This window comes from Chelmon rostratus, chromosome 2 (assembly GCF_017976325.1).
Source record: "Chelmon rostratus isolate fCheRos1 chromosome 2, fCheRos1.pri, whole genome shotgun sequence".
Classification (NCBI taxonomy): Eukaryota; Metazoa; Chordata; class Actinopteri; order Chaetodontiformes; family Chaetodontidae; genus Chelmon; species Chelmon rostratus.
In genome coordinates this window covers 17,392,087-17,408,770 of record NC_055659.1, presented here as the reverse complement: position 1 = coordinate 17,408,770, position 16,684 = coordinate 17,392,087, and the positions used below count along the sequence as shown (strand labels likewise).

Genomic DNA, 16,684 nt, shown 5'->3' with positions numbered 1-16,684 from the left:
TGTAGCTCAGTGCGTTGCCTGCATCGCCAGAGTACTCTCGAGCTGTTAGACGATACCTGGAAGAAAGAGAAGCAACATGTGACCCATTTGTTGAGAGGGTTGTGTGTACCATCTAAGTCTCGCACAGACACACAAAGCCATGCATTCCACTGATCCTAGACCAGTTAAAGGTCTGGGCAAAAGTGCCTCCTATGTGATGTGTGATCTTTGAAAAGAAAGAGTTTTGGTTGCTCAGTGGATGCTAAAAATGTGGATGCTTGGTATCGTACTACTATACGAGAAGAAAAGCTTGAGGGTTGAGGAGTGCATCCTCATTTGTTGAACTGAAACTTCCAGACACAAAACTGATTTTACAGTTTTTCTGTCTGCTTTAGTTAAAAGCCTGACAAAGCTTTTTTTAAAATCAGTTCCTCACTAAGACATTTCTTTCTAAACTTGTATTGTTGCGTATTTCAGTCATGTCTGTTCTAGAGAAAGATTCTTAACACCTATAGTCAAGTTTTCAGGGGCTTTAAGGTATTGAATGGCTGTTGCAGAATGAGTGTGTTTGTGCTCCTGCTGTGTGTCACCTCTGTGCCTCTGAGGCCACTTTGAAGTTGTTGTAGGTAGCGTGGCGCTTCTGCTGGTGCCAGTCCTCCAGCTCAATGCGGAGCTGGTGTTGGCCAGTGGAGGTGAGGGCGTACAGCGCTGCGTTCCCCAGCCAGTGCTCTCCCTGCGGACTGCCAAAGCCCTCCCGGTATTCCTGCCATGTCCTGTTGAAGTCCAGCGAGCCGTCCTGCCGAATCTGCATCACCGTCCACCCACCACCTGCCGTCTCCATGTCACATTTAGCCTGAGCCAAAACAAAGACTTTGATATTATAAAGCCTAGATTTTAGACGTCCACAGATAGCATAGACACCTCTAAAAGGAGAGGACTAGGGTGGGCGGGTGGGCAGAGTGTTTTATGAGTGTGGTGAATCTGAAATACCTCCAATGCCGGTCTGTGCAGGTCAGGCTGGACGGTGTAGATTCCATTCTCTTTGATCCCGAGCTTGTAAATCTCTGCACAGTCCCGAGGATGTAACCTCTCCAAGGGGGCAACTGAGAACCACACACATTTTTATTCGACTTCACATTAATCAACAACAACTGAATCATGTGATCACCCCCAGAGCCCTCACCTGTGGGAGGATATTGGGTGATGCTCTTCAGGAAAAGCAGCAGGTCTTTCTCCCCCTCTCTTCCCACAGCTGCACTCTCTGTCAACCCAGACAGAGATTAGCTCAGACACATCCCACTGAAGCTTTGTCTTTATATTCTGCACAGAGTTTGTATGACGGCTCGTCAGAGCGTCTTCAGATTGTGAGCCATACAGTATGTGTGGCTGCACACAGAGTTTTTCTGTGAACATGCAGAAGCGCAGTTAAATTCCTATGCACTCACCTATGACCGACACTTAGCAGGCCTCATTGAGGTTCTGTTTACTATGTGTGGGGGAGTGACTGCGCTGGCGTGTGTGTGTGTGTGTGTGTGTGTGTGTGTGTGTGTGTGTGTGTGTGTGTGTGTGTGTGCATTTGTGTGTGTTGCAGGGGGATATAAATGTGTACCACTCACCCAGTCTCTTGGCCATCGCCCCGAGGGCCTGGCTGTGACAGTGGAGGTCACACTCTGTCAGTACAGCTGCCATTAGCGCCAGGATGGCCCCTAGAGAGTCACTCTCCTGGCCCCCGTGACTCCAGGGGCCCCCTGTTTCCTGGAGAGAGCGCATGCAGCGCTGCAGCTGAACCAGACGCTCTTTGACACCTCCAGTCTGCAAAGACAGCACTCACAGGTACTTCTCAAGACATTGTGTCACACATTAAGTCAGCAACCATCAGTGAGTGAACGCTGCCAAATGCTGTTGAATGAAATAGTGCTAAAGGAAATGAAGCTGTGCGTGTGCATAATCATGTGTCCTCCACTTTGGAAGATGACATCTCAAATGCTAATCCGCAAGCAAAACTCACAGCTCAGTGGCATGTTTTGTGTCACGCTCGATCTGTCTCTTACACTTACATCAGCCACTGTAATCATGTCCCTCACACACCTGTTGCTGCATGAGCTCAGCACAAACATATGATGAGGACATTTTTAAAGCAGACCTAATTTTATCCCTTCTTTGATTGTCATTGCTCCATGGCTGTTAGGTGGTGCCAAGTTTAGTGTGCCGACTGTCCCATGAGGAAGGACCTGCTGGCCTCTGCCTGCCGGTACTGCTCAGGCTCCCAGCACATGTGTATGAATAGACAGGAAGTCAGCTCCACTTAAACTTGGCTCTCACTGTTTCTGAGCCATGGCTTAGAAATGCGTGATTAAAAGTTGCATAATCAGTTTTTTTCTTAAAATAACGTTTTAAGATTAGTGCAAAGGTACAGCACATGACTACCAATAAGTAATGTTACCTTAGGTTGGGGGATGTCGTGCCTGTGCTCCACCCTCCGAGGAACATTGGAGATGGCTGGAAGCGAGACCCCCATCCTGCAGGCTGTTGTCCCAGTTTGACCCTCACAGGCCCCGGTACCCACTACTGCTCCCGTGCCAGACTGGATGGGTGCAGCCACCAGACTGTCCTTGCAGGGAGGGTGTGTGCAGGCAGGAGATGCATCTGAGGACAGCAGCGCTCCCACGTACAGTGACAGCAGATGGAGCAAACCAAGAGAACCGAATGGAATCATGGGAAAATGCAGAAATGCAAGCGTGTCCTGGCCTTTGTCTTAAACTCTGAAGCAGCGGTCCACTTTTTCCTCCAGGACGAAAGCCTCCGTCCCCTAAGTCAGAAATTGTTTGTCCTTTTGTTGTTGATGATTCTCAGCAAGCTTCTCTTTCCTTTAAATCTCAATAACTGCGTCTTCAGGTGGAGCTGACTTGTCCTTTTTTGTTTTGTTTTTTCTGTTGTCCTTGTCTGTCTTGTTTTCTGCTTATTGGGCTTCTTTCATCCTCTTCTTCTTTTTTTTCCCCACTCAGTTCATCTCACTCTCGGTCCTCCTCTGTCTCCTGCTGTCTCTCTGTTAGTGAGGTTTCTTTGGCTCAGATTCCTAGATAACTGCGGCACTCTTTGCTGTCTGACACGGACTAATGCACCCACCCCCTGATGCACACACTCACACACACACACACAATCTGTCCATCTCCCTAACTCATCTCATTCTCTCTCTCTTAGACTCCCACACAGCCACACACAGAGGTGCATGTTTACACACACACACACACACACACACACACACACACACGCACGCACGCACACACATGCACCCAGAACGTGAATAGAAATCCTGCTCTGTCTTGAGCACATGTGCAGCGTAACATTATGCATGTATAACACCAGTCTTTCACAGATAAATTGTCATTTTTTTGATGTTGTGGGTGAGCTCTACAGCTGCATCTGTGATCATACCTGTTTCACATTCTGTATGTTCATGCTAGAATATATTTTTGTTCCTCTCAAGAACCCCATACTCACTCTGAAAAGACGTTAACCTCCTCTTACCCTGACCCATCAATGTGCATACGCGGCAATGTTTGTAGAGATGAAAATGCAGCAGATGCTCAAAGTATGTGGCTCCTTTCCTCCTGAGCACCACTTGGTCACTCGCGTCTCTTTGTGTTCCAGTGTTTGTGTTTACAAACTGAGTTCCAAAGAGGCCATAAAGACTCTGCATTCAATAGGAGGTGGAAGGCAGGAATTCCACTATAAACACCGGCCATCAGGATCTTGCAGTGCCACACTCCCACTAACAAGGGGCACAAACACACACATGTCGACACACTTACACATGAAGAAGGAGCAGGATGGAAATCAAGATGAGAGTCTGAGTTTAAGTGAAGATGTTAAAGAAGAGTAGAGTCAAGAGTTAAGAGCAAAGAAGAGTAAAGAGGCAGGATCTTTATGTTAGTTAATTCACATATTTTTCTCTTGGTACGCAAGATTTAAATATGCTGTTAATAAATGATCATTGTAACACTGAGAATATGGTAAACAATAAGATGCTACAGTTCTGATGTCTGCAGTAACACATTTACATTTGTTTTATTTCAGTTCATTTATTTGTTAATAAACTGAATAAATTAACTGCAACTGAGTCGGTGTTACATTATATGACTACTGTGACTAAAAGAGCTAGAAAAAAACAGCATATCTTATAAAGTGAATATATATAGAACATAATAAATATCATGCACAAGACAGAACAGTACAAGAAATAATGCCACAGTAAGGCCAATGAAGAGACTATTTGGGACTATTGTGAGCTAATTCAGTTCAGTTTAATTGCATCTGAAGAGATGGAAACTGAAACGAAAAGTATTATTATACAGTAACGCAAATTTACTTTTTATATGTGTGACTGAGGAAATCGAGAGAGATGTAATCTGTGCATGTCAGCAGTTACAACTCAAACAGAAACTCAGCACAAATAAATTTTCTCTCAGGGACAGTCTGCACACAGGCTGTAAAAGCTGACCTGACTTCTCATCACAGCACACTTCTGCAATACTGTGTTTTTGTGTTCAGGTGACAAAGACAGTAACCCTGAAGAAGCAAATCACTCACCTGTCTTTGACCTTTACACTTTCTCAGCACCATGAGTTCTACATTGCTCAACCCTAACCCGAAATATAAATGTGGGCTAAAGTCTGGGAACACCACTCCACTTGGTTCATTCACTCCAAAAATGAGCTGACACTGTCCTCTAGTGGTGGATCATCACAGCTCTGCCTTTACACAAGGATTCACTACAATAAACCTCACTGAACCAGCATGTCTTTAATATGTTATCTTGATCATATAAAAATAAACAGACTTCCAAAGGGTCAGGAGTAAGGGACACCATGACAGGGGTCCATCTTGAGCCTGCTGACATATGAAGGCTGAAAACATGTCTGGCAAGGGAAAAAAAAAAGTTCAAAAGCTCCAGAAAGGCTACAAAATGGACCATGAGACTGCTTTCTAAACTGCTGTTTCCAAGGACAAATGGCTTTCAGAACCTCAGCTTTTAAAGGGGCACTCTGTTGATTTAACACATTAAGTTGAGTTTAGTGGACATGTGCCACTCAGCCAGTGTCTCAGAAGATTACACTGAAGATGTCATTATCTCAGCTTGGACTCCAGACATTACATTTTAACAGACAACTTATGTTTCTTTGAAGCTTGAAAGAAGTTATTTAGGTACCAGCGATTTATGGATTTGTTTGTGATCTGTCTTTTATGAGTCCCCCATTTGTGTGTGTGTGCGCGTGTGTGTGTGTGCGCGTGTGTGTGCGCGCGTGTGTGTGTGTGTGTGTGTTTCCGTGTTTCCCGTCATGTCCAGTTGATTAGTATGTGATAGACATAAAAGAAAGAAGTCGTGAGTGGGCTGGGATTATTAGTTAGCTGCGTCTGACGTAGACGCCGGCGTTGTTTTGGAGGAGGAAGTGAAAGGGGAACAGAGAGGCTGGGGGTAGCAGATAGTCAGCTCGCAGGCAGGCAAGCATTCCAGCAAAGTGCCAAATTTACACAGCAGTTGTTGATAATCTGCCACGACAATTTTCGGCACAGATTTTGTAAGTGTTGACGCAAAGGGCAGCGCATTTTTCCATAGATTTGAAACGAAGTATTGCCAAATTAACGCTATTTTACGAGTTCAGTACTAGCGAGCGAGCTAGCTAGCTAACGTAACGCCTAGTTAGCCACTAACGCTAACTGTCCTGAACAATAACAGCTAGTTAGCTCGCACCCAGGTCGTTTCCCGTCAAGAAGTCGGCTCTCCGGTGTGTTACAAGTTGAAAGTAAGTTCTCGAAACGACAAAAGTCTGTTCACATGTGTAATATTTGCTAAGTCATCAATTCCTCTAACGTCCTATTAACGCCAACGCTATAACGGCTAATGGTGGTGCAATGTTTTTCGAGAAGCTGGTTGGCAAAAACAAGGCCGGCCTGTGGCTCCTCTGGGTCGACTCCAACAAGGAAGGGAAACCTAGGATACGAGGCCGGCCGGTTAGTCGAACAAAGCGTGATAAAAAGATGGAAATATTGATTTCTGTAGATACTTTGATTTTTATTTGGCGTTCAGACATGCAGAGAAGGAGGGGTTGCGGGGCACATTACAGCTTTCTCCTCAAATCTACCAGTTTTTGGATGTTTGATTAATCAAATGTCGAGGTGGGTGTTGGTAACATGTTTAGATGGTGGCAAGTATCGAGTTTAATGCACGTCTCCTGTCTGTATGCTGTATTAGAGAAGTATGCTGCAGCTCTGCCGTAGTGTTGCCAGGCAGAACTGTCCTTTGTTTTTTCTGTGTTCAACAGTTTTTGTTTCTGTTGTGACTCATTGGTACTTAATATAATTATCAACAACGCCCTTTACTTGTGCCAGAAAGCTTGCTTGGATGAAGTGTTACCTGAAACCTATTGCCATTCCAAGCATAAAAGTCCTGTATTTCTTTATTATTCAAGTACGAATGATGTCTGATACTCATATCGAATCTTGTTTTCTTAATTTTTTCTCATTTGGTTTTTAAAATCACTGTAATTACATAACATTCAGAGTGTAAAGACTGAGAGAGATGCAGTAGCGGCATGTTTTCCTACAGTGCAAACAGCTCATCTCAGGTTACTTGATACTCAACTTTGATTGTGACATACCTGCCCAGTAGTTTGGATCAGCCCTTATTTGAGATTTACTCAGTTTACCCCACGAGTTGGCATGAAGTGGTTGATTCTTTGAATGTAGTGGTTCAGCACGACTTATGTTCAGGTTGGCTTGTCATAGCTAAAACGCCTGAATTTTTTTTTCTCAGTTGACGTTGTAGCGTACACAGCTGCGTCTAATTTTCCACTGCACAGTGTACCTTCCAGTTTGCTCCGCTGTACTGGAGTACTTGTGTGTTTATAGTGGAGTGTGTAGGCTCATGTGGAAAGCAATATTTTTCTTCAAACTTGTTTTTCCATTTGATACAGTGGTGAATTATATCACCAAACAGGGTTTACAATGCATTGCTGTGTAAGTGTTGGTAAATTATTCCTTTGAAAGCATTTTTTTATAGAAATTTTTTACTGCACAATATATTGTATACTACATTTCTAGTGCTGTATTATTGTGATTTAATTACATATTTAGAAATCTTTGTTTATTGTTTATATCTTTGTTTATTTTCCATGCCATCAGTATGCTTGATTTTGGCCATACTCACTTTTTTCTTTTTGTTAACCCTGAGATAGACCCCCCAAAAGCCCATCTGTTATCACATGGACACTAATCAAAATGCACATTATGGAGCTCACCAGGAAACATAAAGATGGCCTAACTTTATGATGCATGGAGATGGGTTTGAGCATTGAGAAACATCTGAACTCAGTCTTCCAAATCTATATTTAGTCCAGCGACTGTTTGTGGGTGTGCATGCATAATCCATATCAGAGGTGATCTGTGAATTTCAGCAGCTTGTGCCGGTGATTTACAGGCAGAGGGGGAAAATGTGTTGGACTCACGTTAGATTGACAGATTTTAACACACATTTCTCAATATGAATCCTTGAACAGTTAGATATTAATAACAGGCAGTGCTGTGATGGGCAGTTGCCACTATAAACCATTCTAACTATTGGTCATTATTACACAATGTGTAAGGTTTGGTTAATGCCAGATACTTGCCCAGTCATCGTTTTTAATTCTTACATGTGTAAAGTACTCAAAATGATCTGACTGTTTGGATATTTTCATGCAAGATGATGTAACAAAAGACTTAACAGCCCATGAAACATTAGTACTCTAAACCAGCAGCACTCATTTCTTAACACAGAATCATGGCAAACTAAAATATACATCTAGACACAACAAATTATTCCATATACATATTTTTTAAAGGGCAATTTAAACAGTACAGTGTTTATCACAAAATGCTTCAACTAGTGTCAGTGAAACCTGTCAGGTATTGTTGGTGCATTAATGTATTTCTCCTTAGCGAGAGGCATTCACCTGATTTCCTGCCTGTCAGAGATGATAGTGGACATTTAGCAATCAATGTTTTACACTCTGCTGTTTGTCAAAGGTTAAAGATCTGAGTTGAGTTTCTTCTGTAATCATGTGACAGTGGTCTGACCATGCCTAGACTTCAGTGATGAGCTGTTGTTTATGCTTCTGTCAGCTAATCTGTGCTTCACAGAGTGTCAGTCACTGGAGTGCTATGCTCAGTCTATCCAGAAAGAACGCAAGTGTACTTTCCAGCACCTGATGGGAACTGAAGTGTTTGTGTTTTCTAGGCTTAGTCTGAGAAGTTGGATTTAATTTAAGGGCTTCTCATTCAGTGTATCTTTTGAATTAAGGTTGTGGGTTTTCATACTGTTGTTTGTAAAGTTAAAAAAAAAAATCTAAGTATTGCTCATGTTCCATACTTTGGTCAGAAAACCTGCTTGGGTTGATGGATTGGCTTGTCTAAATTGTCTTTTATGCTTTGCGCATGAAGTACATGTTGACTTGTGTAAAGAAACTCATGGGAAACGTCAAGATTTATGTTAAAACTATTGCCTAACCGGTTAATGTGCATCACTGCCAAAAAATGATGAAAGTAACGACTTGTTTTTCCCCAAAAATAAGGAACAGGCAGTTTTTTAAAAAAGATTTTTGTTTACAAATTGAAAACTATATCACACTCACAAATACATCAGGCTGTATTTTCTTTACACTTACTTTACGTACCCATATACCAATTTGTCTTAAGAGAGTTCAGATTATTCAGTGTTAGTGTGTGGTTCAGTGTGTTGAGGAAACACTGTATCCTAGTTGCATATTCCCACCAGACTGACTGAGAGTGTGCACACCTATAGTAGACCTTCTCAGTTGCATTGTGCTGGACTGTGTACTTGGCAAGAAAAGACAACTGTGAAAAAAGATAAAGCAGCCTCTTATGAAATCAAGGTTTATTTTAGTCTGTTCTGCCTATTTGCATATGAATAAGGTTTAAAGATAACCTCTTAAATCTGGAATGTAGCCATTTTTTGTTTATTTTACTGTCCCATGGTTCATTTTGTCGCGTTTCCCCCCACAGAAAGTGAAGTTATTATATTTTTGTCCACCCTAATGAAATACTGGAAGGAAGGGGCAATACTGTAGATATCATTACACCAATGATCAGGATTGTACCTGTAGTGAAGAATTTGCTGTATTTCAGCATTGTTAAGATCACAGTAATTGCCCTAATGTCACATATGCCATCTGGGGAACAGATGTTTTTATTTTCACAAAACATCAAAGAGAGTTATAATAATACATCTCTTAGCTCCTGTTTTTCCTTCTCTGTCTAAAATTGCACTATTAACTTCCTTACCTTTGCAGAAACATGGTTGAATGAAACATCTCCAAGCTGCAATTTTGCATTTTCTAAAGGAATCACCTCAGCTAGTGAGGGATAGTACAGAATTTACTCACTCATTCATGTATTGGACAGTATCTCAGATCATCATTTTGAGCATTTGGAGGGAATGATGCACTTCAATGCTCACTACTGCTTTTGAGAGTTCAGAAATTACACAGATTGCCCAATGGTGAATTACGACCTTGCTGAAATTAAAGTCAATTACTGACTCAAGTCACATTTATTGTTGAAGACCAGGATTTCTGCAATATTTGCATGCAAATATTGCCAAATTTGTGCCTCAGGCTTGAATATTTAAATTATTAAAATTACATTTGATGACAAAAGTTGCATATAAAGGCCTTTTAGCAGTTTCAATGTTTGATTGCGTACTGAGATCCACATGTGCTAGAGTACGTTGTCTGCTTAGTGACAGCAATATCAGCAAAAAATGGCAGATGAGTCATTTGGATTGGCCTTGTAGTATAGAGAAGGAGTCAGTCCTCTAGGAGGTAACTTCCTGTGGTGCGTGAGAGAGAAAGAATGATGTGTTCCTCGTGATTTGCCTCGCTGCTTAGAAAGCACATGACTGGAATGAATGGTATTCAAACCTGATTGGTCCAGGGACAAGGAACTACACACAAATTTGTAGAGGTTTTCCAAAGAGCCTGTCTGCATAGAACACATTCACCTTTGTACTGATTGTATTGTCCCTGAACCACATGAAATTGGTGATTACTTTGTGACTTGCAATGAAGCGTTTAGGAAGGCACTGAGTTCTCTTTGGATGTTAAACATTTTGCTGTTTGTCTTTCTGCAGCTGTTGAAAAATGACATCCAGGAAGAAAGTGCTCTTGAAAGTCATCATCTTGGGAGATTCTGGGTGAGTCACAATGTGACACATTTCCCTTCTACATGTAAAAACCAGCAATGCAGGATAGGAAATCATCATCAGGTGTGTTCTGAAAGTCCTTTGGTGGGGAAAAAAACCTGAATGCCAAGGTATTATTTTTGTTTTGAGTTGAGCCATTGAAGATTACAAATGCATTAGTGTTATTTCCTTGTTGGCAAGAGTTTGTTACTCTGTCATAGGCTGTCTCCAGGCAGAGCTCTGCTCCTTCCAAATACAGCCCTGCTGTTTTTCAGCTTTTTATCTGCAGCTCTAACAAGACTTAATCACTGGCATTCATTCACGTGATTGTCTGTGAGAAGTAATTCAGTTGTTATACAAAGACTAGTCTAGGGGCACTTGATGTTTCACAGCCTTTCTTAAAATGTTCAAGTTCAATAGACATTGTGATTAAAGAAACTGTAGCTGAGCAGTACTGGGAAAAATGCAGTTTTAATTGGTTTCATTCGTTGATAATGTGATAATGTTTTGTCTGTGATTGATGGTAGTTTTCTACATTAGCTACCATGTCATAAAACTATGGCTAGGAAATTTTCCATCTTGGCTAAAAAAACAGAAAACATGAACAGCAACGTGAAACATTCAACGTTGTGAAAAATCACAACACTTTTACTGTACTGCAGCTTTTCAGACAGGAAAAGGGAACATTAAGCCACAGTATATTTTGTAATTACGATTACATCAATTACAACATCCCATGCAATACTGGGACCCATACTCGACATTTCAAGCGTGTTGTTTTCGCATAAAATCCAAATGCAGTTACCCACATATGTGTTTGTTTGAGCCAGTTCATCCATTTGTTTGCATCTGTTCTGTTTTGCTACATGTAAACGAGGGTCCAAACTAGCTTAAGAAATGATGGTAATGGCCAGAAATGTCAGAAGAAATAGCTTCAGTACTTTACATACAGCAAAAAGCAGTTCAGCTGGGTAGCTAGCAATTATCCATGAGCTAACAAACATGTGGATGAATCACACAATTGGACTACCAGCGAGACAAACGTTTTGCTCGTCTCCATGTCTCCCTCACCTATAGAGTTCAAATGCTCTTTCACCCACACAGATCATACAGTGGTTGCACTGGTGTGGGACCAGGCTGTATTTGGAGCTGTTTTCTTCCTGTTGCTTTATATGTGACAGGAATAACGATGGCTAATCACTGTGTAGTCACTTCAGATGCCATTAACACATTGGAAAAGACCCTGTAAGTGGTTGTTTTTTTTGACAGACTTGTGAAAGTGCATAGACTTGGGAGGTGATTTGAACAATAAGATTTCACTCCATCTGTGATGCTTCTTTGTTGCATTTACACTTGAATTTTTTTTTAGATGAGAGTTCGCTGATCTGCCCAAGTGGCATGAAGTGGTAAAAAGTGTAAATGGGGTCGAGATTACATCCATAGATCACCCAGCTCTAAATTAATCTAATTACTGCATTTTTCATTTGAGCTATCAGTCAACCTGATCTTTTTATTTAGCTCTTGGTCTACCATCTGCAGTATCTTTTATTCTGCTGTCTGTTGTCTTCTACTCTCAGTGTTGGAAAGACCTCCCTAATGAACCAGTATGTGAACAAGAAGTTTAGTAACCAGTACAAAGCTACAATAGGAGCAGACTTCCTGACCAAGGAGGTGATGGTGGATGACCGGCTTGTTACAATGCAGGTACAGCACAACTACAGCTGGGAATGCTACATCTTGGGACATTTAGAGCGCGTTTTTATTTGTAACTACTTTTACTAGATCTTTACCAGGGCATCAGTGTTATGCAGTATCTGTACGGTTTTTAATATTTGTTGTAATACTTCTGTAATTTTGTCCATTCACTGCACTTTTTGTCTCCTTGTGGTTGTCCAGATCTGGGACACAGCTGGCCAGGAGAGGTTCCAGTCTTTGGGTGTTGCGTTCTACCGTGGAGCAGACTGCTGTGTGCTGGTGTTTGATGTGACTGCACCAAACACCTTCAAGACACTTGACAGCTGGAGGGATGAGTTTCTGATCCAGGCCAGCCCTCGAGATCCCGAGAACTTCCCCTTCGTGGTGCTAGGCAACAAGATTGACTTGGAGAATAGACAGGTTGGTATGAGTGGATCATTCCTCTATGATGACTTGATTTAAATCTCTCTACTCTGAACATGTTTCAGCTGTGTGTTTGTTTTCAGCTGACATGCATGTTTTACTACATTAATGGGTATTGGGCTGTGGGCACTGCTGAAATGCTTCTGAGCTTGCGTCACTTTCAGTGACTGATGAAAACACATGAGTCTCTTTTCTTTATAGTCGTCACTAACGTACCTTTCAGTCTGAATGGGCCCTGCACTTACTGCTCACTGCTGTGGGTGAGTGCGTTGTACTACTGGGTTAGCTGCTGAACAACAGACTGTCAGACAAATAACAGTATCATAATAAATGTAAATACCAAACATGCCTATTGTAAGCCTCACAGCTGTCAAGCTTGCATGTATTTATTGGGAAATGTTGGTTGTAGTTTCTCTTCATGTGTGACTAGCTCCCTTCATCTTTCACAAAGTGTCTGCGTTGTGAAGATTCCGGTCATACGCAGTGAGTGCATGGGTTGTATGTAGGTAGACAGGTAGGTCGACCATTCAGTCGTTTCATTCGGCCCAAATGAAATGACTGGTTTAACCAAAACCCCTCCAGTTTAAAGAAGTATAACCATGCTTCTAAAATACATTCCCTACTCTAGCTTTAATAAAGATCGCTGTTTGTTACTCTCTATGGCTTAATAATAGAATATTATTAGTGTTTGCACTGTTGCAAAACAAAGATTTTGCAACAGTGCAAACAGTGCAAGGTATATCTAAATTTGTTCTTGGCAGCGTTTTCCCATTTTTGTGAGGATTTTGGACTTCTCTGTCAGTCCAGTTTGTATAGTGATGGTATAGATACAGACATGAAACGCAGGGAGACTGAGAGGGTCAAGTCACAACAAAGGTCCTTGCCTGGAAAATGAACCTGGGACAGTGCAGTGGGGACAATAGTATGTGTCTTAATCAATAAGCCACTAGACGCCCTTGTTTATCACAGTCTTGAGAGTCCATAAGGATGGCCATTGGACCTTAATCATTTACTTGTAAATGCTCCCATCTTTCATCATTTATTTTTTTATGCTTGGTCTTAACCTATTGTACTCAAAAAAGAATTATGTGTAATAGAATTTGATGTAAAATTCCTGAGTTTTTCTTTTAGAGACAACCTTGAATCCACCCTTATACATTTCCGCTCACCATATTGATGAATCTCTTCCTCCTCATACACGCAGGTAACCACCAAAAGGGCCCAGGCTTGGTGTCAGAGTAAGAACAGCATCCCCTACTTTGAGACCAGCGCCAAAGAAGCCATAAATGTAGAACAGGCATTCCAGACAATTGCACGTAACGCCCTCAAACAAGTGAGTTACAGTTGCATAAAGTGACGGTCAAAAGACAGTAGAGATGTGTGCTTTGTTATTAGCATATCTTTATGCAATGACTATACGACAATAATAGCTGTAATTATTTAAAATCCAGTCTTTATGAGTTTGTGATGTAAATTTTCTCCTACGCTGATTATTTTCTCTCTTTTGGTGCCTGCCAGGAGACAGAGGTGGAGTTGTATAATGAATTCCCAGAGCCCATAAAACTGGATAGGAATGACAGAGCTAAACCTTCAGCAGAAAGCTGCAGCTGCTAAGGGACAACTTGGACCATCTTCTCTCTTGGCTTTCTGAAACACCCTGTCACCAGTTACATCACCTGCACCTCGCTCCCAGGGAAAGGACTTCCCTATTGGTCTTCCTCCTTCACGCCGCTGTTCATTCCATCGACACAACCCATCACGCAGTACGCTGCACATGGATGTACCCCCCCCACATATTACACAATTTAATACACTAGCGTACTCTATCAAAATCCGCTGACAAATCCCGTGCCCAAAGATCACACGAGAGAAGAATGACACCCCTTCCGACCTCACAGTCCCCTGCCTCGATAGCGAGTGATCCCCTCCCCCGCCCGCCCATTTTTCTGACTGTGGCCCCTGACTCTCACACTGAGTGGGCAAGATGGAGCCATGTTCAAAGAGTGCAACTGGGAACTCTAGATGGACTGGCTGATGCTCTGTAATGTGAGATGATGTTGGCTAATGTCAGCATCCCAAGTATCTTCTCTCTTTCTGTTTTCACTTTGCTTTCTTTTGCCTCTGTCAACAAATAATTAAGTTGAACTATATATATATGTATCTATATATATATATATTTTAATTGGCTGATGTTATTTCTTAAGCCAATCTGAAACACATACTTGTTTTTTGCACTTTCTTTTTATGTTTTTGCCTTTAAATGTTATAGAGGGATGACTGATTTTGGGCAACGTCTGCTACCGTACGCCTTTTGGTAAGCTTCAAATTATACCTCCTCACTTTGTTTTCCCTGCCAAATATCCCCTGAGAACCTGTTGAACACTTTGGTGATTGTACTGCCTTTTCCCTTCAAGGCTGTGTGTACATTGGTTTATAACTGCCTCACACTGCAGAAGAAATGTTCCTAAGTAGAATTTAAGTAAACGTTGATAACACAGCCACAGTGTAAAACATGGATTAATTCCTTGATATATTAATATTTGCCTTTTATGTAACATTACTTGTACCGCTTCTATTACTGCTGTATGTGTTTATGTCCTTCATCAGACATCTTTCAGCGCTATGGAATTACAATGTGTCACCAACACGGCATACACCTGTCTTCTGTCATGTCTTTGTTATTGCTGTTCTCTCTATCTGCTTGTAGCTCAGGTTGGCTAAGTACTTAATATTTTTAACGGATTGTGCATTACAGTGTATAGATGGTAAAGGTAAATGGCTGATGGATTGAACTGAAATGGATGGTTTCTCTTTCCATTTAAAGAAAAGATCCTACTTTCTGCCGTGGTATTACTCTTTCTCCTTATAGAAACAAAATCACTGCGATGCCAATGATGTTGTCAAAGAAAATTGGGACGTCAAATAATAAAACTCTTGAATATATAAATGGGTCTAGCATGTGTCTCAATTTCTGTTTTATTTGGGTTGTTTCTTACAGTGTCTTAATGCATCCAGACACGCCTCTTTTGCACACTGAAAGATGTTCTTTTTCTTGCCATCCATGTTTTCAGGTGTGATTTGAAACATGAAGTTTGTGTGCTACTATGCTTGGATGAACTGCAGCGTTTGAAAACTTAGGTAAATGCCCCACACAGGTGTCCTCAAATGCTTGACTGACAGCTCCCCGACTCTTGTTAGTGTAGCACCTTCACCTGTAACCCCTCTGATTTACCCATTCCATATTTCCTATGTGATAATCAATAGTGTACTCTATAGTGAGTAGTGAATTCAAATCTCACACAGCCACAGCACCTATCCTTAATGTCAAAAGTTCAGATTTATTGGTTTCATTTTGAGTTGTCATAGTAGGAAAAAGAAGTGTTTCTGATAGCATTAAGCAAACCATCCATCATCTATATAACACTAAATCCTCACGCGGGGGCGGGGGCTGGAGCCTATCCCAGCCGTCTCAGGCGAAGGCAGGGGACACCCTGGGCAGGTCGCCAGCCTACCACAGGCAACAATACCAGAAACCAACATGCACAATACCAGGACCCTGAGACTGAAGCAGCTAAATGGAATTCAGCTAACACTCATTTGCACACATCATGCTTTCTACTGTGAGATAGCATTGGTAGGCCTTTTTCACAGCAGACATTTTGGATCATCATAACAGTGACAACATTAAAAATGACTGTACTCCACACAGGTGAGCTGGTTCCAGAGCCCAAGGCTGGTATGTGCTGGCTCACTGTCATGGCTTACTGGGACACTAAGCTCCACCTGTGTGTTTCCTGCCATGATGAATCAAATATGTCTACCATGAAAAGGTCTGTTTAAACTCAGTCGCTATAATCCAGTGTGCAGATACACTGCGTTTTCCTTCGCTGAATCTGTTATGCTGTGCTTTGCCTATAAGGTTGTGCTGGGGAACCTCACCTTGTATTTGAGAAATATCTAACAACCCACAAACAAAATGGTACAATATTTGTTCAGGTATATTTCCTATAAGCTTGATCTCCTGCCATTATGGACTAAATGCTGTTTGAAGAATTTTAGAATTTAAAAGCCGTCCTACACAGTCCAGTCATTGTGGTCAAGGAGAGGCGCTACTAATTTTGGTCACATGTAAGAGCTCGAAAAATTGTATTTGCATATTTACAATTGAGAAAAGTCATTGTGGTGCAGCAAAAGGCCCAGAAATTCAAAATTAAAACTTCAACATCATTCAAACTGTTAACTTCATAAGATTGTGACTATGAGCAAGATTGGTTAGTACAGAAATTCAGACTGCCAAATAAAATAATCTGTTAAGCAAATATTTGATGAAAAGTAGTAAGCAGGTAGACA

At 41.6% G+C, this 16,684-nt stretch overlaps 2 protein-coding genes across 2 annotated transcripts in view; one reads left to right on the top strand and one right to left on the bottom strand.

The window, feature by feature from the left end:
* The window catches only part of si:ch211-157b11.8 (fibroleukin), a 2,982-nt gene extending 287 nt beyond the window's left edge, over positions 1–2,695 (bottom strand). Inside the window, exons 1-6 of the mRNA XM_041945795.1 lie at positions 2,423–2,695; positions 1,596–1,791; positions 1,163–1,240; positions 970–1,082; positions 570–832; positions 1–56 (exon numbers count right to left, since the gene is read on the bottom strand). The exon at positions 1–56 is cut by the window's left edge and continues 287 nt beyond it. Of these exons, the coding sequence (XP_041801729.1) occupies positions 1–56; positions 570–832; positions 970–1,082; positions 1,163–1,240; positions 1,596–1,791; positions 2,423–2,695 (979 nt within the window). The remainder of the gene's footprint in view (positions 57–569; positions 833–969; positions 1,083–1,162; positions 1,241–1,595; positions 1,792–2,422) is intronic.
* A 2,746-nt stretch (positions 2,696–5,441) lies between these two features.
* Positions 5,442–15,285, top strand: LOC121618745 (ras-related protein rab7-like). Its single transcript, XM_041954330.1, has 6 exons — positions 5,442–5,783; positions 10,166–10,228; positions 11,794–11,920; positions 12,113–12,331; positions 13,539–13,667; positions 13,853–15,285. Exons 2-6 carry the CDS (start codon positions 10,176–10,178, stop codon positions 13,946–13,948), a joined length of 624 nt encoding a protein of 207 aa, XP_041810264.1. The 5' UTR covers positions 5,442–5,783; positions 10,166–10,175; the 3' UTR covers positions 13,949–15,285.
* The last annotated feature ends 1,399 nt before the right edge of the window (positions 15,286–16,684 follow it).

Excerpts from the sequence above, each read along its gene's own strand:
- LOC121618745 (XM_041954330.1), top strand. The coding sequence starts at position 10,176 with ATGACATCCAGGAAGAAAGTGCTCTTGAAAGTCATCATCTTGGGAGAT. Across the intron at positions 11,921-12,112 it reads ACCGGCTTGTTACAATGCAG|ATCTGGGACACAGCTGGCCA; the intron begins GTACAGCACAAC and ends GTGGTTGTCCAG. Across the intron at positions 12,332-13,538 it reads TTGACTTGGAGAATAGACAG|GTAACCACCAAAAGGGCCCA; the intron begins GTTGGTATGAGT and ends TCATACACGCAG.